Here is a 26,699-nt window from a genome sequence, read left to right as displayed (position 1 = left end):
TAAAATGTACATAAACAAAAACAAAACACAGAACTCAACACAGAGGGAGGGAGCTAAGCGCACAGGGAAAATAAAATAAATCCAACAAAAACGCTACGGCATTTAATGATCAACATAGAGGTCACATTTAGTTCAAAGTTTATCAAATGTTTCCATGTTTGTACTCTGCCTGGTGGTCGAGTGTTTAAGGCAGCAGCATTTATGCCAGGCTCCATGAGCTTGAATCCCGGCTCCTACAGTTTAATGCATGTCCTCCCTTCTCTCTCATCCCAATTTATGCACAGCTGTCTTGTCTAATTAACCCTACTGGCCAAAATCCTTTAAAAATAAAAAAAAATGATTGTCCATGTTCAAATTAAGTCAGAATGTTAGTTTTTCCATTTGTCTAATATCTCTTATTATCTAAGATTCGATTGTTGGTGTGGTTTGGACCATCTGTTTCTTTGTGATGGCCTTTTATTCCTGTGGCCAAAAGCACGGTCAAAAGGGCTATGTCAAAAACAGTCTGCAGTGCCTTGTTAATTTCAATCCAATATATTTGAGTGACAGGACAGTTCCGAAACGCGTGGTAATGGTTGGCCTCCTGGCTGCCACAGTTTCTCCAACAGTTAGAATTTCGTGGTGAATAATGGACTTTGACTTTTTGTGTCAGGTTCAGATGTACATATACCATCTTAGTAGGTCAAAACAAAATGACCCTCTCTATTCAATTTACTTTTAATGTAATTAGTAGAATGGCTGTCCAAATTGTTAATGCATGTATATAACTTTGATATTGTTCTCCTTGAAATTGCTGATTTATAAGGCTTGATAGATATTTTAGTCAGAGGGTTACGGTAGTCGTTGCTCTGTTTAATTTCTTGGTTGTAATAACTCCTTACTTGTAAAAAAAAAAGTCCTGTTTCTCCAAGTCAATGGATTCTTTCAACATATCAACGCTTTTCATTTGATTTTCTTTTACAACCTGGTATAAACCTTTATACCTTTTGTTATCCAGACCCTACATCTCAGATCTGTGCTGATAGTGGGGCAGTCCCAGTAACCGCAATATTGCATTACTGCAAAAGGGCTCATTTTAATGAAGTTTCATTCACATGCCTGGTGTAATTTAACTATTTAATGATGAACTATTCCATGTTTTCACTCCTTGTGCCTTTTAAGAAAGCTTTCCCCATGTTCTGCCTCAGACTTGACTCAGTCTCGATCAGACTAGAGTTTTGCCTTGGCTTTAAATAAATCTCGTAAATAAATCAAAAAATACACAGCACAGACCTAACAGCGCAGGTGTGCAGGACTGAGCATTCTGCACAAACAGCACCATGTTTAACATAAGCCTACATTGATCCAAACAAAGCCTAGTGCATCATCTTACAGATGAAGAAGAACTGAAGATTCAGATTGTCAAACTGTTGTACGCGTTGAAGCCAAAACGGACCAGGTTCAACACTTGTAATCCTCCTCCACCTCGGTCCAGGTAAACACGTGAACCGCCAGTAAATGTGGCGTGGTAAAAATCCAGAGATAAGTTGCAGTCAGAATCCGCATAAAGATCAGACAAAATTAAAATACTATTCAATCTGCCATAATCCACTATCTGCTAGTAAGGCCTGTACAGGAATCTCCAGCATGACATTACTCTCCATATTTTTTCCATTAAGATGCACAAAACAAATAGATCACGTAACAATAATCATAGTCTCTTCAAAACAACAGAAATGTCCTTAAATGTGACAACCACATGAACTTCAGGTTCAGGTCTCTGAGTTCTGCATTTTGCTGAGGAACATTTCTGCCTGTGCTGGTGTTTTGAGCATGTGTTTTTTACCTTAAAAAGTCACAAGTAGAACTGCTGTAGTTGTCTCCTTTTAAAGTCCTCAGATTTGGTGAAACTTTGCTCGTTGCTGACAGATCTCATAGGTGTGTCTCGTGCGAGAAACTCCTTTTGTCTTTGTACTGGAGTTCTCCTTTAACTTTGGCATCATTAGCTCGTGAAATTGTTTAGCTCCTGAAACATTACTTTCCTTGTTTTTTCTATATATAACTCCTACTCATAATTTTTGGGGTTATGTAGGTGAAGTTTTTATAAGGCAAATGTCGGCAGAGAAGTGCAGCCGTCTCATCTGTTCCATTCCGGAACTCACATAATGAGTAAATCAATGCATGTTATAATCTGTAAAGAGTGGTTTATAATCTAATTTAGCTAAAATGTATTATCATAGTTAAAAATATCAAGTGAAATGCACAAGACAAAACCTGATCAACAAAGCATGTCCCATACCTAAACATCTGGTATCTGTCCCACTCCAGAGGCCGTTTGCCCCACACTCCCGGACATGTGACCCCACCAGAGTGTATCCATGGTTACACATGAAGATGGCAGTCGCTCCAAATGTGGTCAACGTCCCCAGCTTGGTACCAAACGGGGGAGAGGGAAGGTCACCACAGGAGATGACTACAAGATAAAAAGTTTAACATTAGAACATTGTCTAAGTTGTCTCTTTAGATTTTGCCAAAGAACATTGTCAATGATTGCGTCTTATAAACGCTGTGACAACACTCTGAAATTGTTAACTTCATCCCAAATGCATGGTTAGTTGGCCAAACTCAAATATGAGATAATGAGAAGACATAGCTCCAATAATAATTGGAAAGTTTTCACCGTCAAATTGTTCATTTTTGTAAAGAAGCAAACAATAAGAGAAAAAATCCCCATAAACCAGGCAATCATGGGTTGTCTTTTGGATGATTCGGGTTAATGCATTTTTAAGATCTAATAATTGGTACATATTCATGGCCAGTCAAACCAGATAACTAGAATAATCAGATTTTTGGTGTTTATTAACTGGCCGAAAAGAAATCTGATCATCAAAACACCTGGTGACATGTGTCAGTTAATCAATAGATTTTTTGAGTAACTGTTGTATTTGGAAGACAAAGCACAATTAATTTCAGCCTTTACATTTTCTCTTTTATGTTTGTCTTTTCTACATTATTTTGCCCTTTTTGCATAATAATCTTTAAACACTCAGAAAGAGATGAGATTATTCATATCAGATGTTTTAGATGGCAATGAAATAATCAGATAATTTCAGAAATCAGATGAGCACATAAACATAGATTATTAACATGAGAAACACAAATTGCAGCTAAATTCACGTATATTACAGGCAAAGTATATAGCCGGTCAATTTCAGTTTTCCACAGGTGCAGTTCTCATTTCCTCACCCTTCGATTAGTACTCAGAGGGCTGTTAAATGAGAGGAGATTTGGCACTAACTACAGTTTTTATAGGTTTAATGCTGCGTTGCGGACAATAATTGACATGTACTTACTCTTGCATGTTGCTGGGTCATCTGAGCCCTCCCATGTCCCATTGGCCAGACAGCGAAGCGTCCGATGCCCAATGCCCAAATAATGACCCGATGCACATTCCAGCATCACCACCGAACCAAACTCTCCCAGTCTTCCGATCAGGAGGTGGTAAGTCATGTGTTCTGTCAAGACACCCTCAACACTTGGGCAATGGACAGCTGCAGAATGAAACACATTTTGTAATATAATAATACTGCAATTGATATATATTAATATGCATGAATTATTGTTGTTTAAAAAAAAAATAACAACAGAAACAAAAATCACTCACGTAAGCATCTAGGGGGTGATGCTACATTGCTCCAGGTGCTGTCTTCTAAACACACCGCGGTACTAGGAACATCCGGATCCAGATGAAAACCATTGCTACAGTAGTATGTCACCTGACTGCCCACTGTGTATTGGAAAGCATGGAAGCTACCGTTGCCCAGGGGTTGAGGGATTCCACACGAGATTGCTGAAAATTACAAACACACACTTATCTTGAACCGATTTGCTTAATTAATGTGATTAGATATAAAATGACTAATGTGAAATACAAAATATGAACTATAATAAAAAGAAAGGTAATAGAAGTGGTGACAAGAATTACTTACCCTGACAAATTGGTGTGGGTGTGTCCCATTGGTACAGCCCATTTTGGTGAAGTCTACATGTAGCATTGGTTGCGCCGACCAGACGATAACCACGGTTACAAAAGAAGAGCAGTCTGCTGCCAGGACGAAGGGACGTTCTGTTGACCACTCCTCCATTGATGGGAGGGTCACTGATGCTACAATAAGCAGCTGAAATGTACAGAAACATCGCCTTTAAACATACAGTACTTTTTTCATCATCTACTGGATTTACAGTTAAAAAAACAAAACAAATGACAAAATACATTATTAGATCAGATTATTTGTTTTCAATTGCTGGAAAACTTCTAAAACCACTGAAACTCTAAGAGACTATACTATCACCTTAGAAAGTGAAACCTCCGAGAGTCACACAGATCCCTTTTTGCTCTTGGTTACAACTACTAGACCATGAAAAATGATCTTTATACCCGGCCAAAGTCAGCACTGAGCCACTTGGCTCTCCCTCGAGCATTGTGGTCCACCTGGACCTGGCACACCTCTCTTTTGGTGGTGGATTGACATTCTTCCAAAAAACAAAATAAACTGGGACAAGCCAGACTGAAATGATCTTACATCCTTTGCAAAAGCAAAGTTTAAGCACACTTTGCCAAATGTTTAGAAAAACACCCTTCACTTTTACCACAGTTTAGAAATGATATAATTTTGAATAACACATCTTACTATTTTTCTGAATACTAAAATAAACTCTACATAGACTACCTGCAATGTCAACATACACTTTTAAAATGTTATCCCACAATGACTCAATGAAGTAGTGAAAAATATAACAAGAACCACACAGTGCATATGTGAACAGCTTTATGGCAGGTTTGTTCTTATGTGTATTGTGGCATGGTCCTGCACCTCTCTTGATGGAAAGATATGAGGGAATCTCAGCAATAAATTTCAGTCTATATAGCTGTTGTTGTTAGTGCTATACAACACCATTGGGAAAAGACAATGCTATTACTTCAGACACTAGTGCGGGTATAAAACTGAGGTAAAATACATAAGGGCAGAGAGCCACCTGAAGATTGACCCTGAGAGCCACTCTTCTGGGCCCTCACAGGATTACTTTCAGTGAAAATTTATTTTGCTACAGCTGCTAAAGTGAGAATCTGGAAGTCTCCACAAGTTATACACTACTGAGTGTGAGTTTATAGGAAACTAATGGTTAATAAATCCAGTTTGGCAAGGGCTCATGCACCTAATTAATCCAATTGCAAATAAATTGTTAAACTGCTGAGCTAATTTAGTTCAAATCTGAATTAGCCGTATGTGTCGAAAACAAACTAAACTGCATTGGTATCCACCCTGGATGCATGGATTTGTTTCAGGAGAAAGTACTGTGCTATTAATTACTCACCAACTAAATTAAACTTGTTTGTCTGAAGTTAAACAGATTCATTGTCTGTTTCAGGAAATAGATGTATTGCTTTATAAATAAAAATGGCATTATCCTATATCCGTATTAAAATCTAAGTGCCGAACAGTTCTACAGTTCTACCGAACCCACTCTTAAGTAAATGTTATAATAATTATCTATGTTTTTATCTGATTGAATTGCAATTTGAATCAGTTTTCCTGTTCTGTAAAGCACTTTGAATTACTTTATTAATTGAGTTTTTCATCACTTTATTTTACAGAACTTAACATATTTATTTTATAGACAATGTAAAGTATTGTACCTTTTTTTAACACTCTGTAATAATACTCTGAGACAACCAAATACGTTGCAGCCTTTGTACCTGAGTATCGGATCTTGAAGCCTCTCTTATTGGTTGCATGGTCAGTGGACCATCGCAAATACAGCTGGTTTGTCTTCGAAGTGAAGTTAAGCTGGGTGGAGTGGTTTCCGCTCAGGGCCACTAGTAAAGGGCTTTGTCCCGAGGAACCTGGGAAAACAAATAAATGAGACATGACATTCGTCTGTACAGTGAAATGAACTATTTATAGAATACTTCATATATAAAGCAGCACTTTGTTGACAGAAGGGCAGTATATAGTTCATATAGTATAAGTGGAGGAGTAAATGTTCCAGGACATATATAAAATAATGTATCTCACCACTTTATTACATTTGGCACAACATGACCTGATAAGACTAGAAGAATCATACCATCAAAAATCTCCAATTCGTCAAACTGTTTCTCACTGTGGAACATCTCAACATAGATATTTATGGTGTAACCTAGACAGGAAAAAAACATCAAAAAGGAATTAAAGCACAATATAAATGAAAAGCACATCATGAAGTCCAGTACAGATATATACATGTTACAAAAAAAATATATATATATACTAGTACAAATGATGAAATCACATTCTCATTACTGTAATCAACACATCCACACATGTCTGACACTGTGACTAACAGCGCACCTGGAACCATCCGCAACAGCCACGAGCAGGTCTGGCTGTTGGGGTAGTTGCTAGGAAACCCAGGACTGAGGATGACTCCAGATGACAAAGACCGTTCCTCGTTCGCTGGACACTGTGCTGAAATAGCCAATCATATGTTGTCAGATATTTCAGCTGGCAGACAAGTAAACATGACTGTGTGCATTTTATGAATGTTGATAATGCTGTAATTATGTTATTGATGCTTCATGTTCAGGTTTATACTAAACTTTCTATACTTTCCTCGGTAAAGACAAACTGTAAGTGCTTCATGTTTGAGTCAACATCCTTTATGGCTATAAGGAATGCGGTGTCAGAAGTTCTGTGCATTTGTCCTTTGTTAAACGTATATTTGTTTATACTTTTATACAACATTTTGGCAGGGTACAGTTTTAACAAAGTTTGGTTTAAGTTGCCAGAAGGAGCATTCTGATTGTACTTGCTTTTATGTGTCATTATCCAAGCATAAATTTAAGAAAGGACATACTTTTTATTGCACGACTTTGAAAAAGCCTCAGAGAGAACTTTTCAATAATGCTAAGTGAAAAGTAAACTGCTGCATAAATGAAAACATCAGTGTGTAACAAATTATGTAGTCAAGAAGTAGTGAATTTTACAACCTGACATCAAATCCTGACATCAAATATAGTAATTAGTGTCTAGATTTCAGCTCTAAATCCCGGCTGTCTGCTCTAAAACCCATTTTTCTTTTGCTAAGCATCATTGTGATTTTATGTCAGACAAACATCATCAAAGGTGTGTGTGTGTGGTTATAAAAGTTGTTGAATAAGAACACTGCCTTTGAAAATGATAATAATAATACAACTACGGAATATAAAGTTTTAGATGATTATTTTGATATCACAGAGCTGCACTTTTTAGGTCTTTTGAGTTAATACATTATTTGTTATTTCATGTTAATGGCTGACTCCATGTACATTTCAAGCAGCGTCTGTCGAAGTTTAGTCTATACGTCTGAGAGTGTAAATGTTTTTTTATTCCAATACAAACCATAGTTTTGAGGTGTACCTTGACATGTTGGTGGTGGAGATTCAAAAAGTAAATGGGAGTTGAGTTTACACATCAACTCTGCCTTTCCAACCAGAGTGTAGCCAGGTAAACACAGATACTTCACAATATCACCTGGAACAACAGGGACAATTTGCATAATTATAGTAATTCTTCATTAATTTTAGCATAAATACAAACAAAATGTAACTGCAAATGTATTTTTTGGGTAACATCATACGGGTCTATTTTTTGTTGTTGTTTCATACAAAACAGAAAAGTCAGATAATGGTTTGAAAATCTCCAACCTACTCAAAGTACCAATCTGCTAAACTGACAGATCTTATCACTTATCCAGTAATGAGGATAGTTACCGATTTGGAAGTCTGCGTCTTCAAAAATAATCTCTGCATTTTCCACAACAGGAGGAGTCGGACATTTCTTCAGACGATAAGCTGGAACCAAAAGACATGCACTTTTACACACATCAAATTCAGTGAGTTTTTATTTTATTTTAAGTAGTTCATGTAAAATCAGTGTTTCCAAGAATATCATCTCACTGTGATGCTGAATGTTCTATCACAACCTTTTATTTGTGTTATTATACAGCAGCTAGTGTGTGTTTACCCCTGGTGTTTGTACAGAATATCATCATAAAGGCTGAATGTTGTTGCCCTCCATTTTGCCCAGGCAGCAGCCCATAAACATGTTTTTTACCATACTGTACTGAGATCATGTTATTTATTTCATTAGAATTCTGCTCTTAAAAAACAGAAAGATGATTTTTTTTCTCATTTTGTTTATTCATTTATAGTACAGTACATGTCATGTTTTTTTTTAATTCACAATTACATCACTTAATTGGCAATAGCATCAAATCTAGATGATGCTATCGCTCTTCTTTTAATTTGTCAGTAATTAATGATGTCATAGCTTAGAAAATTTCCAATGACATAATAAAAAACAAAATCCTTGGTAAATATTGGTGCTCTTTAACAATCACATCATATTATGTACATACTCTTAGGGCCAGATTTATCAATCAAAACCGAAATACAAATTAGAGTATAGAGCCGGTGCAAAAGTGTGCTTGCCTCTGCTGCTGTTGCTATAACAACATAATGAAGTGACTAGGATAGCCTAAAGCCATGTACAAAAAGTAGATTGATTGATTGATTGATTGATTGATAATGAGAATTGTTGAATTGGTAGCCTACGTAAAAAAAATAAGTCTATACTCAAAAGGCTTGATATTATCAGGTTTATATCTATACAGTTAGATACATAGAGACTGAATTAATCCTACAAAAAGGGGATATTCAGTTGTATGCATTCATACATACATACATACATACATACATTTCATCACACAATATACTAAGCCAATAAATACATTAAAAGCTCATGTAGCACATGTATCCTGGAGACAAAGAATCTCATCAGAGCAAAATCTGTGCTATGCTTGGATTGACGAGCATCATTCAGATGCTTTGGAACGGATGAAAATGTGAAAACTTTTAACAGTCTGAGACAGATTAAACTTGAATCTGTATCTGTATGTATCTGTGTATTTAATCTTTAATCATTAAAGTCTACTTGATGCAGAATTTTAAGTGGGATAAGGACAGGACATGAACAAAGTCTGTGCGCACTAGCAGCCAAGCCTCCTCCCATATGCCACGTAGACCCCTTGTTGTTGGCTCAAGATGTTTAAAGGACATAGGATATACGTGTCAAAGTAACCTATAGTTTGATGGACCGGACAGCTGCTGTTAAATACTTCTCTATTGTAGAAAACATGCCAAAGATTCTCAGGTAATTGTGTGTTTATTACGCTACTACTGCTGCTGCCTTCAAAATGACTTAATTTTGTAAATGAGCCACATAAAAGCATGTGAAATAGTTTTTAATACCACACTGATACACGACCTGCAGGAGTCTGTTCTTCAAGTGTACACATGCTTTTCAAACATGTCTTTTTCATACTGTATAACTCCTCATAGTCATAATAAATAACTGTCTTATCTAAACAATACCATTTGCACGTTCTTCTAAAATGTTCCCCTGTTTTGCCAATTCATTTTTATTGTGGCTTTTAAGACGCAAATCTGTTTCACACGTGCAAACATTTGATAAATGTGGCTCTTATTTTGCATTTCAGTATAAAGCTCTCAAGTATAATAAGAATGTACCGTGGAAGTTGAGTATGAAGAAGCCCCCGGTGGAAAAGTCAGAGTGAAAGCGGATGAGGACATTGGGGCTGCTGCTGTAGGCCGTCTCCAGAGCTGTGTTACCGCTGAACACTCCCAGCTGAGGGCTTGCTGTATCCGGACCATTCCTGAGTCACACAACGGCACAATTTAAAGTGAGACAAACTGTACTGTATAGATAGCTCCTTGCAGGTCCCCAGCAATAAATAATTCTTTAGATGGGGAGGTTCAGCGCTTGCACTCACGTACAATTCATCCTGGGCATAACAATGATGACTATGACATTTTATTAAGCTCACAAGTGCGAGGCTGTACATTTCTACCTATTTTTACAAAATTATGTAATGGAGGAGGAAAAACACTACTCAAATGAGATATGCAATGACCACAAAGCTTATTTTTGCAAGTATAGAAACCCAAATTGTCCTATATCGGTAGCCAGTGGAGACACTGAAGCAGTAAGTGTACCAGTTGCAGCAATGAGTGGTAATGGTGGTGGTAATACTCGCAGTTTTAAAGCTTCCTCTATGTGCACAGTTTTTAATTAGTCACTGTATCGATATTTTACACGTCCTGTCGGTGAGCGGGCAAGAATCTCCACAAACCTGACTCCCACTTGTTCTGGAGGAGCCTCCACCTGCTTGTCACCAGGAAAAACAATCCTTTGCCTATAATATTATACAGTATGACACAAAATGTGTCCATAAAAAATTACTGTCCAAACAGGTGATGTCCCACCTCCCAAAAATGACATGGTGCTGCTTATAAACAGTACAGTGCAGAGTCAGGTCATATTTATGATGTTTTGTTTTGTTTTTGTTTTTTCATTCATTGTTTTTTGAACAAAGCCAATGAAATTTGAGGCCCAAGTCCATTCATTAAATATTGAATGTTGCCAAAGTTTTACAAGATGCTGAATATCTGTTGTCTTTTTTAAAAATAAGTGTAGGTTCAGTAGATTAAAGAAAGGTTTTAAATTTTAATTCATAAAAAGTGTCTGCGAGATCTCAGGGCTACTCAATAATTCAATATATTTTGAAGGTGTTGCAGCTTGCTTGGAGTTTCAAAATTGACTAAATTCAGGTCTGTTTGTCTGTTTTACATTAGAGTTATTTTCTTACAAAAAAGGATGTCACATACGCAGCGAAGCAGGCTTCAAAAACTCCATTCAATGTCAACTACTGGAACTTTCTAAATGTAGCCTTAAATGTACGTAGGAGTAAAGTTGATGCTATCTCCAGAAAAGTAATTTCTAGTTATAGCTTTTTATTGTCCACCTTCAGCTAAATAAATATTCTTTCTTTCTTATGACATGCTCAAGCCACATAGTGCTACTGAAATAAGTTTTGTACGTGACCTTAATATAAATGGTTGGATAAAGCTCGTAGCAAAAAGCAAAAAAAAAAAATATCATGTCCAAATTTCACTTAACCCAAATGGTCAGTACACCAACCAGAATCAACCTCAAACACTGATAGACCTAGTTCTTGTGAACAGACCAGACAGAGTGACCAAAAGGTGTAACCGTATCACAGGTATGTAAGATCACAAGCTTATGCTCAGAGCACAAAAATGGACAAAATAACAACAAAAGAACAGGGCCTTAAAAGGCAACTTCAACTCCTTTATACCAAAGAAAAATAGGCAATTACTCAACTGAGAGAGAAACATTGGGACAATAAATTACAAGATGTAAACTGTGAAGAGATTGCTGATCTAATAGTGACATAACAGGACCACAAAAATATGCAAATTACCCAAATTCAAAACAACGGGGCAGTGCACAACAACAGCCAAGTTAAGAGATAAGAGCTTCACACTAAAATCCTCACCAACAATTAGACAAACATCTGACCTAGCGTTAACCCTGACTCTAACTAATGAGATGGAAATTAGGAAGATTCTGGCTAAATTATCAAATTAAAAAAGTAAGGATTTTCAGGAATTGGATACATCCTTTGTAAAAGAAAATAGTGACAACTTAATGATAATGCTAGCAAAGGCTTCTATTCAGCAGAATGTATTTCCACAGTCGTTAAAACATGCAATAGTCATCCCCATATATAAATCTGAGGACAAAACTAAGATTTCTAACTACAAACCAATTAGCATACTGCCAGATTTCACAAAAAACTATTGAAAAAGTGGTTGCTGGACAAGGTTCAATTCACAATGGTGTTTTGAAGCCATGGGGCATGAGAAGCCCTGCTCATTCAGAAGCTAATCATGTAGTCATCAGGAAAAAGGGAGCTACGGCCAGCTTAGAATAGGATTTTGATAGTCCATTACAGGGATTGTAGGGTAAAAAGAACATTAGTGTCAAGCAAAAGTGCAAACAGGCAGGCATTATCAGACATTATCATGAGGTTTGGCCCAGTGGGCAGGGCTTACTCAGAGTAGGATGAATATGTGAGTTCTCAGACTAGATCCGCAGATTGAGAATGACTCTTGAATGAAAGTCGAAGCGTTTTGTTTTTCTAAAAAAGTGGAAAAAAGTGTCCAGATGACTACAACTGAATCTTTTTCTACAATGGAACACTCCTGGACAGATGATGGATTACGTACACTAATAAATGGCTCATTTTTGATCCCTCGATTAAAAAAACAAAAAACAAACACACACTTTAATAAAACATCCAAAACTTTAAAATACAACATGGCAACTTTCAAAAGCATAAGAGACTCTGAGACTGAAGCAGCAAAAAGTTACTTTAACGCTATAATCTTACTACAATTCTCACGCTGCTAAACTACCTATTTAATAACTAATATTGGTACTGTGCCATATGAACCATCTCGGACTCTGAGGACCTCAGGGACCGGCCTCCTGCTGGTGCCCAGAGTCAGGACTAAACATGAGGAATCTGCGTTTCAGTTTTATGCAGCTAAAATCTGGAACAGTCTTCCTGAAGATGTGAGACAGGCTTCTACTCTGACAATGTTCAAATCTAAGCTAAAAACAGTTTTGTTTAGCTGCGCATATGACTGAAAGGATTTTTTCTTTGCACTCTTCTCTTTTGTTTGTGATTTTATTAGTTTAGAAAATCAGTTGGATTGATAATTTTTAATTTAGTTAATTTTATTTTATTTCTGTTTCGGTAATTTCTTTGTGATTTGAATGCATTTTTCCTGCTGTGAAGCACTTTGAATTGCCTTGTGTATGAAATGTGCTCTACAAATAAACTTGCCTTGCCTTGCCTTGCCTACTGTAATTTCAACACAAAGCGGCTGCTGCTATATCTGCACTCTATTATAGGATGTGATAGGGAAAATGTGTGAGTGAATGAATGTTAGAGAATGTATGAGCATTGTACACTGTAAAAGGTGCACTTTGTTCCCCTTTCCCTCTTCCCTTTTTAGGACTGCAGATGGTAATCAGCAGTCATAAGGCGTCATAAGTCATAAGGCGTCATAAGTCATAAGGATGATAATCACGTCATAAGGCACTGGTACAGCTGGCAGCCCGGTGTAAACGCTCCTCTTTTTTCTCACACTTATTGTGCTTTATCTGCTATATTTTGTAAATATTTTTTTCTATTTTACTGTACGATGTGAAGGGACACGCTCTGGAATCGTTTTTAATTCAACTGTTTTTGACTTTTTTCGGCTGGATTTGAGTGTTTTTCATCGTGTTGTTGTGATGTGAGCTAGCTCTGAGCTAGCCCCCTGCACCCTACGGCCGCCGCTAAAGTACGGCGTGCCGCCGGTACACGTTTATATAAAAGAGGAACTTCACGAACGATCGGGACACGCACTGGAATCGCTTTAAATTAACTTGTTTTGACTTTATTCGGCTGGATTGGGTGTTTTCGTCACGATGTGCCTCGGCTCTGAGCCCCCCGGTCTAGCTGTGTATGTGAACACGAGCTGGTCCAAACCCGAACACTGCACAGTGCGGGAGCAGCTATGTAACAAGGTTATTGAACTATTGGCTATTGGCATGAGGCCATATTATCTGCCCCGGGAGTTCTCACATGTGATTTTGATCGCAGTCTATGTGGCCCTGTCTGCCAATGCTGAATATGCTTGTGAAGCACTGCTCTCCTGCACTTGTAGGCTGCAAACACAGTACCCACAGGCTCTCTTCCTCGTCTCTGGTGACTTTAACCACACTCCTCCCTCTTCTGTTCTACCAACATACAATAGAACATTGGACTTGTTTTTTTGCCAACACCAAAGAGGCTTATTCTTCTTCCCCCCTCCCTCGGACCACAACCTTGTACATCTGAGGCCTGTGTATGAACCCATCGTGCGCAGGCAGCCTGTGGTGTCCCGTGAGGTGAGGATGTGGTCTGCTGAGAGCGAGGAGGCTCTGAGGGACTGCTTCAGCACCAGTGTCTGGACTGAGCTCTATGGCCCACATGGAAAGGACATCAACACCATCACAGAGTGCATCACGGACTACATCAACTTCTGTTTTGAGAACATTGTTCCCTCCCGGACGGTGCGGTGTTTTCCAAACAACAAGCCATGGATTAACCATGAACTGAAGGCTCTGCTGAAGGAGAAGAAGAGAGCCTTCAGGTCAGGGAACAAGGAGGAGCTGAGGACTGTGCATAAGGAGCTGAAGAGGAAGATCAGGCAGGCTGAAGCCAGCTACAAGAGGAGGATGGAGGAGCAGCTGCAGCAGAAGAACATTCAGGGAGTGTGGAGGAGCCTGAAAACCATCTCGGGCTTCAAAATCCCCCCTGCCCAGACAGACGGGGATCTACAGTGGGTGATTGATTTAAATGCTCACTTTTTGAGGTTTGATCGGTCACCCGCCCCTCCCCCTGCACAGCTGCATGCTCCCTCTTCCACAGCTGGACAATGCCCTGCATCTGTTCCTCTTCGCTTATCTGCCCCGGACCATCAGCTCCCCACTTCGCCTGGACTCACCCATCCCCCCAGCACACAGTCCCCCTGCCAACCACTGACTGTCACAGCAGCACAGGTGAGGAGTGAGCTGAAGAGGATTAAAGTGAGGAAGGCAGCAGGACCTGACGGCATCAGCCCCAGGCTCCTTAAGTCCTGCGCAGATGAACTGTGTGGAGTTATGGAGCATGTCTTCAACATGAGCCTGAAGCTGAGGGTGGTACCACAGGTCTGGAAGACCTCCTGTCTGGTACCTGTGCCCAAGACACCGCGCGCCAAAGACTTCAACAGCTTCAGGCCAGTGGCTCTCACGTTCCACCTGATGAAGACACTGGAGCGGCTGGTCCTGGACCACCTCCGCTCCACCGTGAGCTCAGCCATGGACCCGCTGCAGTTTGCATATCGGCCTGGCATCGGAGTGGAGGACGCCGTCATCTCCCTGCTGCACCGCTCTCTCTCTCACCTGGAAAAGCCTGGCAGCTGTTTGAGGATCCTGTTCTTCGATCTTTCCAGCGCCTTCAACACCATCCAGCCGCTGCTCCTGAGGGACAAGCTGGAGACGGCTGGTGTGGAGTACGACCTGGCAGAGTGGATCCTGGACTACCTCACAGACCGACCCCAGTTTGTGAGAGCACGGGACTGTGTGTCTGACACTCAGACCTGCAGTGTGGGGGCGCCCAAGGGCACTGTCCTCGCGCCCTTTCTCTTCACCGTTTACACTGCAGACTTCAGACACGACACGAACAGCTGTGTCCTGCAGAAATTCTCTGATGACTCTGCCATCATCGGACTCATCACGGACGACGATGATGCGGAGTACAGAGGACTGGCGCAGGACTTTGTGGACTGGTGTCAGCGGAACCACCTCCTCATCAACGCGGGGAAGACCAAGGAGATGGTGGTGGATTTCCGCAGACGCCACCCCACTGCCCCCTCACCAGTGAACATCCAGGGACGGGACATTGAGAGAGTGGACTCATACAAGTACCTGGGTGTTCATCTGAACCACAAACTGGACTGGACTCATAACACAGACGCACTGTACAGGAAGAGCCAGAGTCGGCTCTACCTCCTGCATGCTGGAGCAGCAGCATCACAGAGAGGGAGAGGAGGAAGCTGGACGAAGTCATCAAGAAGTCCAGCTCCGTCCTGGGCTGCGCTCTGGACTCGGTGCAGGAGGTGGGGGACAGAAGGGTCCTGGCTAGATTCACATCTATGCTGGACCATGAGTGTCACCCCCTGCAGGACACTCTGTCCGCTCTGGAGAGCAGCTTCAGTGAGAGACTGATCCACCCTCGGTGTGTGAAGGAAAGGTTTTGTAGGTCTTTCCTTCCTGCTGCTGTCAGACTTTATAACAAACACTGTTACTCCTGAACACTCGCAATACTGACCTAACCTAATACTGATGTGCAATTCTGTCATATGTGCAATTACTGTTGTGATTCATGTGCAATTACTGGGAAATTCATGTGCAATCTATGTGCCGTCGTGACACATATTCATGTGCAATTACTGTCGTGATCACATGCAATGGTATTTATGTATTTATTTATTTATTTGTCCATGGGAGTTTTTGTTTATAGGAGATCTTCTACTGAAAGTGTCTTTTCTTCTGTATCTACCTCTGTATCTTCCTGCTTTACACCAATGAAATTTCCCCATGTGGGACAATAAAGGAATATCTTATCTTATCTTATCTTAATCAGGTACAAGTATCTTTGCCCTCGGGCATTATGTAACGTACAATGTCTTGTTAAATTTTATATTATTATTTATAGAAAAAGTGTAACAAAATAACAAAGAATGCACAACAACTAAACAATTAATGAATATTATTATATATTGCCTGTGAACCTATCTTATGGCTCACAAAGCCATAAATGACATGGCCTAGTCTATCTCAGATATGCTATAGTACCATATCATCCAAACAGAACATCATCCAAACAGAACATGGACTATGGGAAGTCTCTAAAAGCACAGGAAAGGTAGAGTGTATTATGGAATCAGCTCTTGTCCATGTTAAAGAGGCCGACACAGTCGACACATTTAAGACAAAAATATTTCTCTTTGAAATGGTTTATGGTCAGGTCACATAGGAACAGAAATAAAAACCTACAGTTCCCAGCTACGCTGCCCTTGAGCAATTATGCTGGGGGAAGTATGGCAGCTTGAGCACAATCCTCTACTTCTAACTACTTTCCCTATCAACAATATTTAATATGTTATTGCACTTGTAATCAGTTCATTACTGTTGAAATCTGTTTCTCCTTCTTCCACTTCCCTCAGGAGTGGTTCTGTTTCAGCCACATGATGACCTGTGGATCCATATGAACGGTTCTTCATCTGCATTGAAGAACTGATTCTCTTGAGTGGTTTCGGCTCCACTGTCTATCTGCAAATTGAAACGCGTGTCCGTCCGAGGAGTAGGATCTCTCTTTCACTGTTTCTACTTCTCCCAAAGAGGTTTTTGTAGTTTTTCCTTGCCGAGAAGGAGGGTCAGGGACAGGGGACCTTGGAATATTTATCAAAGATCAGGGGGATGCTGACGAAGGAAATGCATGCGAAATATGACCGTTATATTACTGACACTAAAAGGAATAATAGAGGATTTTTCGCCGATTTGAGAACTCAAGCGACTGTTTTAAAAATGTGCATGCGCACACTCACCCCCCACCCTTGTGTTCTTTCCTACCATCAAACCTCGTGCGGAAGTACGCAACAGCTCCGCTGCTACACATGTGTTTGTTTATAAGCGGATTGCATCGCATCTCTCGTCTCCGCAGATTTCCGTCTCTTCTGAGTCAGCTCGAACACAGTCTTTCTCTGTCGTCATTTTAGTCCTGTGCACTGAAGGAACTCGCTAAACACACACCGGCATATCAACCATGTATGCGCAGCAAAAAGGTGTGCAGTAAAATGCAAGGGATGATTGACATGTGGGAGAGCTACTCGGAAATGAGACTCTGATTGCCCGCCAAAAATCCTCTATTCAACCTTTATTTATTTATTTATTATTAGTTTATTTGAACTTGGACAGTGCACATTAATCAACATTTCTGTAAATGTTTAGTTTAGCTAGTTTCCAACTGTAGTCCCAGGCAAGATGTAGAATGCCAGCAAATCCAAAACATACATTTACACTATATACAATACAAATAGGAAGATGTTTATTTAGCAGGTAGAGTATCATTTCTTAAAACACATATTACTCAAAAAGAAGTGCAAAGCAGTGCTCAAGTAAGAATTGCACCGGTATATAGAGAGCCCATTACTGAATCTCAATGATCTGGACTGTTTTTGTTGCTCTTTCACATTTTCAGAAACAGCCAAAATATACAATACTATACCACCAGGAATAGTTTAAGTCTACAATCAAAGACCACTGCATGAGGACGAACCAGCTTATGGATTGGTAATTGATCATGTGACACTCCTGAAGAAAGCAGCAGAGTGCACCTGAAACTGTCAAGGTAGGATAAAACAGTTCTGTTCATAATAACTTTTAAAGACAGTATATTCCTCCCACATTACAGTAGCGAGGCACACCATTAGTTTCCTTATGTCATGGCCTGGGAACTTTAGCAAAATCCCATAGATTATACATTGTTACAAGGATTTGCTTTGCCATGAACCCACAGAGGTCTAGTCATTTGTACGGACTTTATTCAGCACAGCATGCTCTGTCCCTCGAGCTCCTTCAGAGTCAGGTTAAGTTTGACCTCTCGCAAACACGTTCTATTTTCTTTTTTAAACATTGAGAAAAAGCCAAAACTTAGCCTGATCTTGGATTTATTCCTGACAAATAAACATTTAAAATTAATCAAAAGCAAACACAATTAAAACCTAAGGAGTGTCTGTCAGACCGACCTAAACTTGACAGATTCTACTGGAGTCCCTGTGGATTTGTAAAGCCAGCCCTGCACTCCTCCTTTCATTACATTTCCCACTCCCAGCTGAATCTCATCATTACTGCTAGAGATCCTAAACCCTCTCCAGCTCTGAGTATGGACAGACTAGTGACTTAGATTGAATTGGTCAGTGGCCCCATTGTAAATGCATTACTCTCACACTCCCAGTATTACAATCTCACCTCCACACTGAATTACATTATTAGAGCGAGACTCTCAGTATATATTCTTCATACAATTGACCAAAACATGCATACATTTGCTGTCAATATTGGCCCGGATGTGTACATTTTCAGCAAGAGTCCATTGTATTCATGGAAAGTACTAACACATGTTTACATCAAAACAACAACAAGGAGCAACAACAAGGGAGAGGGACAATGTGACAATATGCAGAAAACCCAGGAGGAAGTTAAAATATGAAGTAGAAACTCATAGCTCCTCATAATTTCAGTGAAAGCCTATGAACATGAATATACAGTAAATGTTTGTGCAGGGACTCACCACACAGCAATGTAATCGGTGACTGGCTCTGTCTGCAGTAGAGTGAAGTTGATATAAACTCCGTGGCCATGAGGAACAGTGATGGTCCAGCTACAGTCCTGGGAGTTCGGATACTCAGAAGGATACTGCGGTGAATAGATAGTTCCATTCTCTGCAGTGATATTATAGCCACAAGGTGCTGTAAAAGTACAATTATCTTTTTTATTATCATTACTTTATTACACTAACGTAGGTCATACATTTAGGGACTTTGTTGCTTCAAGCCTTTTTTACTCAAAAATATATAATAAAACACAGAGTAATAATTTGAGAAGCTTGTTATTACACACTAGCTAAGTTATCTATTCTCATGACATATTACTTTCTATAAAAGAATTGACTGACAAAGTTATGCCTGTCTGAGTCTTATATATTTGTTGTACCTATATAATTTCATATCCACTAAACTGCCAATATGTAGACAGAGAACATGGAGAAACAAATGCAAAATCAAAGATATTTACTTTAACATTATATCTTTTAGTTATAACAACTTCTAAAGTCACCTTCACATCGTGGAAAGGGGTGGTTCCACTTCCTGTTAGCCCCATGTAAACACGTCAGCACTGGATGTCCAATCAGACTGTACCCAGGATAACACTGAAAAGTCACTGACTGGCCCGCCCTGTAGTCGCTGTTGACGATGTCCCCATTCAGGAAAGGAGACGGGTCTTGGCAGTTTTGAAGCTGATAGGCTGAAACGAGATAGGGAAGTTCACTCTCCACTACAGATGGGCAGATTATCAAAATACTGATAATGATTTTTGTTTTGAAGAAGAAATCGTAAAATTGTGTCATTTCTAAATCTAAATAGTTCCTACCCTCACAAACCCTTTGGCACGTCATTAAAACAGCTTTTTCATACTGGAAGTGAAACTGGGGCCATAGCACAGTCAATCCTAGCCCTGCTTACAGCTCTTTATTTCTGGGTTAGCAATAGATACAATATTTGATTATAAATGTTGACAGTGCGGAAGGCATTTACCAATTTACAAGAATAAAGTCGGATACCACAGCTTTAAGCTTTATTTACTCATATATTCTTCGTTATAAAAATGACATAAGCCTTTGGATTTGAAATACTCCAAGCATCTCAAACTAGTCCTTAATGTGGTGCCAAGGCCCTAAGTGAAAAAACATGTCAGTGCGGATGAGCTTAAAGTACATCTTCTTGTGTCTTTGAAGTGAAACGTTTTGGGCCATCACTTAAACCTTCTGGACAGGAGGCCCCTCTCTCAGACAACACTTTTAAAGACAAGTGGACTGCCATAAGGTTTTAATAATACAAGTATTTAATGGGACTAATATACATTCAAAGCATGTGAGCTCACAACTCAGTAGTGAGCATTTCCCCCCTGCATTTTCATCTGATATTTTTATGTTATGATTATGTTAGGTAATGAGGTCAAGAACTTCCTTCCTGAGCTGACAAGAGAACCACACAATTGCTATGCTTCATTCTGATAAACAGAACAATACTGTACACAGTAGAACAGAACAGAGAAGCTTTCATAAGTTGACTCACCCTGGTAGGTGAGTTTAAAGCCTGGTCTGTTCTCTGAGTGGTCGCTGTAGAAGTGGATGATGGTGAGGTGAGTGGTGCTAAGCAGAGGTGGGGGGATCTGGGAGCCTGTAAACTGGCCAATAAGAGCTGAGCTGTGTTGTGGTCCAGCCCTGACCTCCAGAAAGTCATGGTTGTCTTCTGAGGAGAAGTTCTGAAACTGGATATGGGCTCCTACAAAGTGAACATTACATTGTTCAATTTTGAATTGGGATATCATATTGACATAATACATTCTAAAACGTCCAATATAATCAGTATTCATATTATTATTATACTTACCATATCCAGATGGCAGGACTATCTGCCATGTACAGTCCAAGTTTCCTGGGTAGTTGCCAGGGAAACCTGGACTAAGAATGACTCCGCTCAACTCAGTCAGGACTCCACCACAACGAGCTAAAACAAAAGCATAAATATACCTGGTCATATGAAATATTAAGGTAAATTAATGCAGTATTCTAATTCTAGTTCTAACATTTAAGTAGTCAACGGATCTGGACTAATAATAATGGAGCAATTTTTTATAATGTCTGTGTATTACCAATACAAAGTGGAGGTGGGTAGTTCCATCGACGTACTGTACCAGGCATACAGGAAATATGAGAGTGACCCTAGACACAGAAGAGTAATTTAGTGTAGTTACATGAGGAAACCTTTGTAATGAGTAAGTTTAGTCACCTGTAGTGTGTAGCCAGGCTCACAAGAAAAGGCAACGACTTCATTGACCATGTATCTGTCTCCTGTCCTAATGCCGTTAGCCGGCATCATTGGCTCTGGACATGTCGTTAAACCGACCGCTGTAGACAAAATGCAAATATCTAAATATCATTCCATGTTGTGTAATGATTTATAACTCCATTACTCCAATGTCCATCTTTTTCTGTACCCTAGATCTCTTAAGCAGAACACAAATAGATGCGTTCACATGATATCTTCCAGTTTATTTTAATTAGTGGAGAAGATACACAAACATAAATATCTAATTCTTGTCAGTTGAATGGACTTTGAGCCATAATGTTAATATAGCAATTTTGTGGACCCAATATCAAACAAAGAATATGCTTCAACATTTGTAAATCGAACGTTTGGATTAAAAAAAAATCTTCCATTAAGTTATATATGATCATTATCATTAATTTTGTGGGACATTATGAAACAGTTTCAATATAAACTGCACAAACAACACAGAAATTAGACCAACTGCACAATGATTAAGGCAAAAGCCCCAGGAAAGACCTTTGAAACTATGTGATTGTGTTACTATGACTTTAGTGAAGCATTCCCAACACAATAAAGGTTAACTGCTTAATAAGTTTGACAGCAGCCAGTCTTTTATCATAACATCAGGGCTGTAGAGTTGTGGCGTGTGTGTTTTAGAAACTTTCACAGGAGGCTGCCCTCGAGCCGTTACCATGGTAACACAGGGCTGGAAGAGAGAGAGAGAGAGAGAGAGAGAGAGAGAGAGAGAGAGAGAGAGAGAGAGAGAGAGAGTCTGTGTCCGTGTGCATCTGCATGTTGGCTTGTATGTGTGTTCTTGTTGTTTCATTATCTATGTTCCAACCAGCAGAAAGATGAGATCCCACAGAGCTCACAAATACAAATGGTCCAGCTCCTGTGAGCCATCTCTTCGATGAGTGTGGGTTTTCACAGGAGGACCAGGAAGACTTTGAGAGGGAACATAAGTGAAAAAGCTGCACGACTCACACCCATACAGACTATTATTAGGCAGAGCATCAGCAGGCTGTCAGGACAACTGATCAATGAAACTATTCCATTTGGCCGGCCATCTCTCTCTCTCCATGAGCAGCAAACGGCTCCCTACACTCGGTGGTTATGAGGAGCACTGATGCTCTATAAAATGATGACAGCTCCACAATCTACCCCACTAGGGCCACTAGACTACAACAAGACATGTCAGCATTTAAATCTAACTGACTGGATTTACTATAGTTCTGCTTCAGTTGACTTGAGGATGGGCCTGGGAACAAAGCATCTCACTTTATAAAAGACAAAAGACACTTTAAGAACAATTATGAGATTATTAAAATACTAGGGTTGTGCACTTCATAATAACTCTTGGGATTTTCGATTATAATAAAATACTAAAGTAAAAGCCTTGATGAGAGACGAGAATTTATTTTCAACTTCTCTGTTGGAAATTGTATTATTATTTTTTTTTTTTATAAAATGGGAGTGAAGGGAGTCCCAAACAAATCTCTGAATGACCAGTAAACAACCACTGAAAGGCAGTAAAGAATGATTTTAAATAACTTGCAGTCCACTTGGGAGCTTATTAGATGCTAAAATCAAATTAACTTCCCACATGATAAGAAAGCCTTTATAATGACATGGTTAAAGATTGATAAAACTAAATCAGGTCAAAAACTCATGGCTATGGCGGTATTTTTTTTTAAGTTTTGTTCCAAAAAAGAACATATTTTCAATATTTTTGTATTTCAGTTGAAAAATCTCATTTCCAAAAAGGCCTGGGAAAAGACAATAAAATGCTTTTTTGTAGTTGTTGTTTTTGCACAGCAGGAATACAAACCGCCAAGCCACAAATGTGTGCACTCACCTACAAATACACAGTCCAGGAACTGCTCAGAAAAGGGGACGTGTTCATTGATCTAGAAGTGATTCTAACCCAAAACATCTACAAAGGACCAAACGCATAACCCTGTCCTGACAGGTGTGTGTGTGAGTGTGTGTGTGTGTGTATGTGTGTGTATGTGTATGTGTATGTATGTGTGTGTATGTGTGTGTCTGTGTGTGTGTGTGTGTGTATGTGTGTGTGTGTGTGTGTATGTGTGTGTGTGTGTATGTGTGTGTGTGTGTGTGTGTGTGTGTGTGTATGTGTGTGTGTGTGTGTGTATGTGTGTGTGTGTGTATGTGTGTGTGTGTGTGTGTGTGTATGTGTGTGTGTGTGTGAGTGTGTGCGAGTGTGTGTGCGTGCGTGTGTGCGTGCGTGTGTGTGTGCGTGCGTGCGTGTGTGTGAGTGTGAGTGTGAATGCATGTTGTTGTTCAGTCAAACTGTGTCTAGATTTTTGCATGTCATCCCCACTCATACTTTTTAGCTCATGTAAAGATCTGACGTTGCTGTTTGTAGACATTTGTTTCACAGAATCTACCTAGTTTTTTGCAGATATGTTGGTGTGTGTGTCCTGATACGTGTGAATGGTTTGAGGCAAAACCATTTCAGGTCAGTGACTTTAGATGTCTGATTCTGAAGTTTGCGGTAAATCAACATGAGTCCATTCCGCAATGTGTGTACTTACTCTTGTATTCTAGGTGAAAGCCCGCTGCTACTACACTGATGTCACTCTGAAAGTGCAGGAGGAGCTGATTGGATGTCGAGTTGAGGAGGGCTGGTGCTGTTGTTCCTAAACATTAAAGAAGAGATAGTATGTTTATACTGATGAACAATAATAACAAATAATAACAAATGTAAATCGTTATTTTACATTTTGTTAATAATAAACTATAACATTTATCCAAAATTGCTTAAATGTGAAAAATGATCAATTTCAAAGTTTTGCAGCAGTCTTCAGATAATGTTGTATATATGTTCATATACCTCCCTCTGGTCACAGTAAAGCTCACTTCTTCACGTAAATTAAAACACTTTATAATTTGGCCGGTGTAATCCCTCATTCATCCAGCAGTATTCAAAAGACACATGTTAAGACTCTATCCAAGAATCAAATCATCAAATCTTCAAATCCATATTAGATGCAGACAGCTCATTTTGACCCTGATTTGACTTTAGTATAAGAAAAAAAAAGGTACAGCCCTTTTAATAATAGAAATAGGTCTATTGACGTCACTATTTCATTCACAAGTTCATTCATGTATAAATAATCACAAGCACGCACAGAGCAGTGGACGGAGTTAGTGTGAAGGTGAATAAATGTATGTTCTGGGATTGTCTGATTTACAAATTAAACACTGGTTTAAATTTCATAAAAGCCAACTTTAAAATAATTATGTCACATTTAAATGATGGACACTGGCAGTGATGTAACTTGTGAAGTGCATTGGGAGAGAAGGCGGCCCCACTTGTTTAATTCTATTATTTAAAAGTGTTAATGGATGTGACACAAAGTCTGTGTATTCATTTGCAAAGGCAGGCGGTATTTAAGTCATTCTGGTCCATGCCGAGTATCGTAGCTTAAGACAAAAGAGGATAGGGAGTAAAAATAGATGTATTACTGTTTATATTCAAACCTCCAGAGCAAAGGTACATGACAGGCACAGTAGATGAACAACCCTTGGCCCTTTCTGGACAGCTAGTCATCCATCCAAACGGACAGCCATTATCGAGGCCATTATAGTCAGGCTCTTGTCACCTGGCTCTGTGCAGGCGCTCTGTGGTCACCATGGTTAGAGTGGGCTTCTCTCCTGAGTGGCTCCTTGAGAAGGGCACAGCCATTTATGTGCATGCAAGTGTGTGTGTGCCCTCTAGGTGGCATGTTCCTAGTGTGATAGGTGTGTGACAGGTATGAGCTTGGGGCAGGTCACAGGGGAAACTTCAGTGGGAAATTCGAAAAGGTTAGACCATTTTTTATTCCTCCCTGACACTTTTTTCTTTCCCGTCACCTAACCTGATGCTGACACACCTCCCCTTCTCAATCTTAACCTGACGGTGAATTCATCTAGAAAACATTTATTGCGTTACATAATATTACAAGTCATCCATCACGGATCTCCAGTGTAACATTGTATGTGTTAAAACAAGGATACAGTGTCACTGGTGGGCGACATGTCATATGTAATCCATCAAATCCCTGCTGCCTGCTTGTGTGCTTATCCATGTATGGGTGTGCAGCAGTGGATGTGTGCGGATCTATAGTTTAAGACCTGTCAAGCCTCATCCATCACATGGCCAACAGTTATTGTGTAAGCGCTCTTGTGTGTGCGATAGGAGGAGAGCGTGAGCATATTGTCATACCAGAAAATGACCCTAATTTAGGAGCTGTCATGTCGCCTCCATCATAGATCTCCAGAGAATCCCAGTTGTGCTCGGTAGCAAACGTCATCACTTGAATCTACAACACAAAGCAAATGAAAGATTATTGAGACTTTCCAGAATTACTTATAGTGTGATTCAGAGCAGATTTCCCCACCTGTATGCCAGCCCCCTCGCTGACGTGAATCCTCCAGAGGCAGTTGAGGCTGTTTGGGTACGGCTCAGGATATGCAGGCGACAGGATGGTACCACGGCGCTCTGTCAAATTGCCACTGCAGGGAACTGGAATGATAACATAAAAAATGTATTTCGTTGACAAAGTTTATTAACGGAGTGGCTAACAAATATGACGGGTTGCAGCAATGTGGTTTGTGCACACTGAGAGACATTACAGCCCTCAAATTAACACTACAGGGTGCCATTGAGTGAATATGATAACAAAGATTATTTATTTGAGGAAGTAAAATGACAGCTGAAACTGTTAGCTCCGTGTGTGGGGATAGACTGAGAGCGAGAAAGTGACATATAATGCATACAAATGATGTAATTAGTTTAAATGACTCTCGACTCATTTTTTATTCATTGCATTTATTTGTATGTGATTGTGACACTTATTAATATGCGTTCTGTCATAGTATATGCAGTTATGGTATATGGTTTGTAAAAGAGATATACCTATGCAGGTCGGTGTGGATGCGTTCCACTGCGCGAGAGCCCCTGGTACCGCCTGACACTGGATTGCACTGGATCCTTTGAGCAGATATCCTGGACTGCACTCAAAGCGGACCACAGAGCCCGCTGAGAACTCTGAACCAATGCGCCGACCATATCGTGGTTCTGGCACGGAGCTGCACTGACTGTCACTAGTCCTTGGTACGGCTGAAAATTAGAACGTGAAAAGTTTAAACAATATACAATCAGCGACATGTGTTTGAATGTTGAATTTGAAATAATACTGTTACCTTGGTAGACAAAATGAAAGCCTCTAGCTGACTGGCCACTCTTGGCATTGAACCGCAGCATAATCTGATGGGAGGTGGCTAGAGGCAATGTTTCCCCTAGGGCATACACAAGCAAAAAACATTAAAATGAATTCTATTTGTTAACCCTGTCTAGGAAGTATCCCGCATAAAGCCCAAAGTCACTGGGATAGGCTTCAGTCACACACGACCCCTAACGGGAACAAGCGGTAGAAAATGAATGAATGAATGAATTATAATACACTATTTCTGGATTTACTTGGTAATAAAATGG

The 26,699-nt window shown here is 39.7% G+C and overlaps 1 protein-coding gene across 1 annotated transcript in view; it reads right to left on the bottom strand.

Annotated features, from left to right (window-relative positions):
- LOC140380623 (CUB and sushi domain-containing protein 1-like) overlaps positions 1–26,699 on the bottom strand; it is a 357,895-nt gene that overhangs the window by 27,634 nt on the left and 303,562 nt on the right. Inside the window, exons 35-55 of the mRNA XM_072464482.1 lie at positions 26,408–26,503; positions 26,121–26,324; positions 25,603–25,727; positions 25,428–25,524; positions 23,755–23,859; positions 21,158–21,276; positions 21,021–21,090; positions 20,759–20,875; positions 20,441–20,650; positions 19,422–19,610; positions 18,877–19,054; positions 9,590–9,735; positions 7,772–7,852; positions 7,419–7,532; positions 6,372–6,488; positions 6,109–6,180; positions 5,738–5,884; positions 3,969–4,157; positions 3,644–3,829; positions 3,333–3,530; positions 2,279–2,452 (exon numbers count right to left, since the gene is read on the bottom strand). Of these exons, the coding sequence (XP_072320583.1) occupies positions 2,279–2,452; positions 3,333–3,530; positions 3,644–3,829; positions 3,969–4,157; positions 5,738–5,884; positions 6,109–6,180; positions 6,372–6,488; positions 7,419–7,532; positions 7,772–7,852; positions 9,590–9,735; positions 18,877–19,054; positions 19,422–19,610; positions 20,441–20,650; positions 20,759–20,875; positions 21,021–21,090; positions 21,158–21,276; positions 23,755–23,859; positions 25,428–25,524; positions 25,603–25,727; positions 26,121–26,324; positions 26,408–26,503 (2,934 nt within the window). The remainder of the gene's footprint in view (positions 1–2,278; positions 2,453–3,332; positions 3,531–3,643; positions 3,830–3,968; positions 4,158–5,737; positions 5,885–6,108; positions 6,181–6,371; positions 6,489–7,418; positions 7,533–7,771; positions 7,853–9,589; positions 9,736–18,876; positions 19,055–19,421; positions 19,611–20,440; positions 20,651–20,758; positions 20,876–21,020; positions 21,091–21,157; positions 21,277–23,754; positions 23,860–25,427; positions 25,525–25,602; positions 25,728–26,120; positions 26,325–26,407; positions 26,504–26,699) is intronic.

The sequence above is a fragment of the Eucyclogobius newberryi genome, unplaced genomic scaffold (assembly GCF_026437365.1).
Source record: "Eucyclogobius newberryi isolate DKJ021-1_F unplaced genomic scaffold, fEucNew1.0.hap1 SCAF_5, whole genome shotgun sequence".
Classification (NCBI taxonomy): domain Eukaryota; kingdom Metazoa; phylum Chordata; class Actinopteri; order Gobiiformes; family Gobiidae; genus Eucyclogobius; species Eucyclogobius newberryi.
This window is presented reverse-complemented; position numbering and strand designations above follow the sequence as displayed.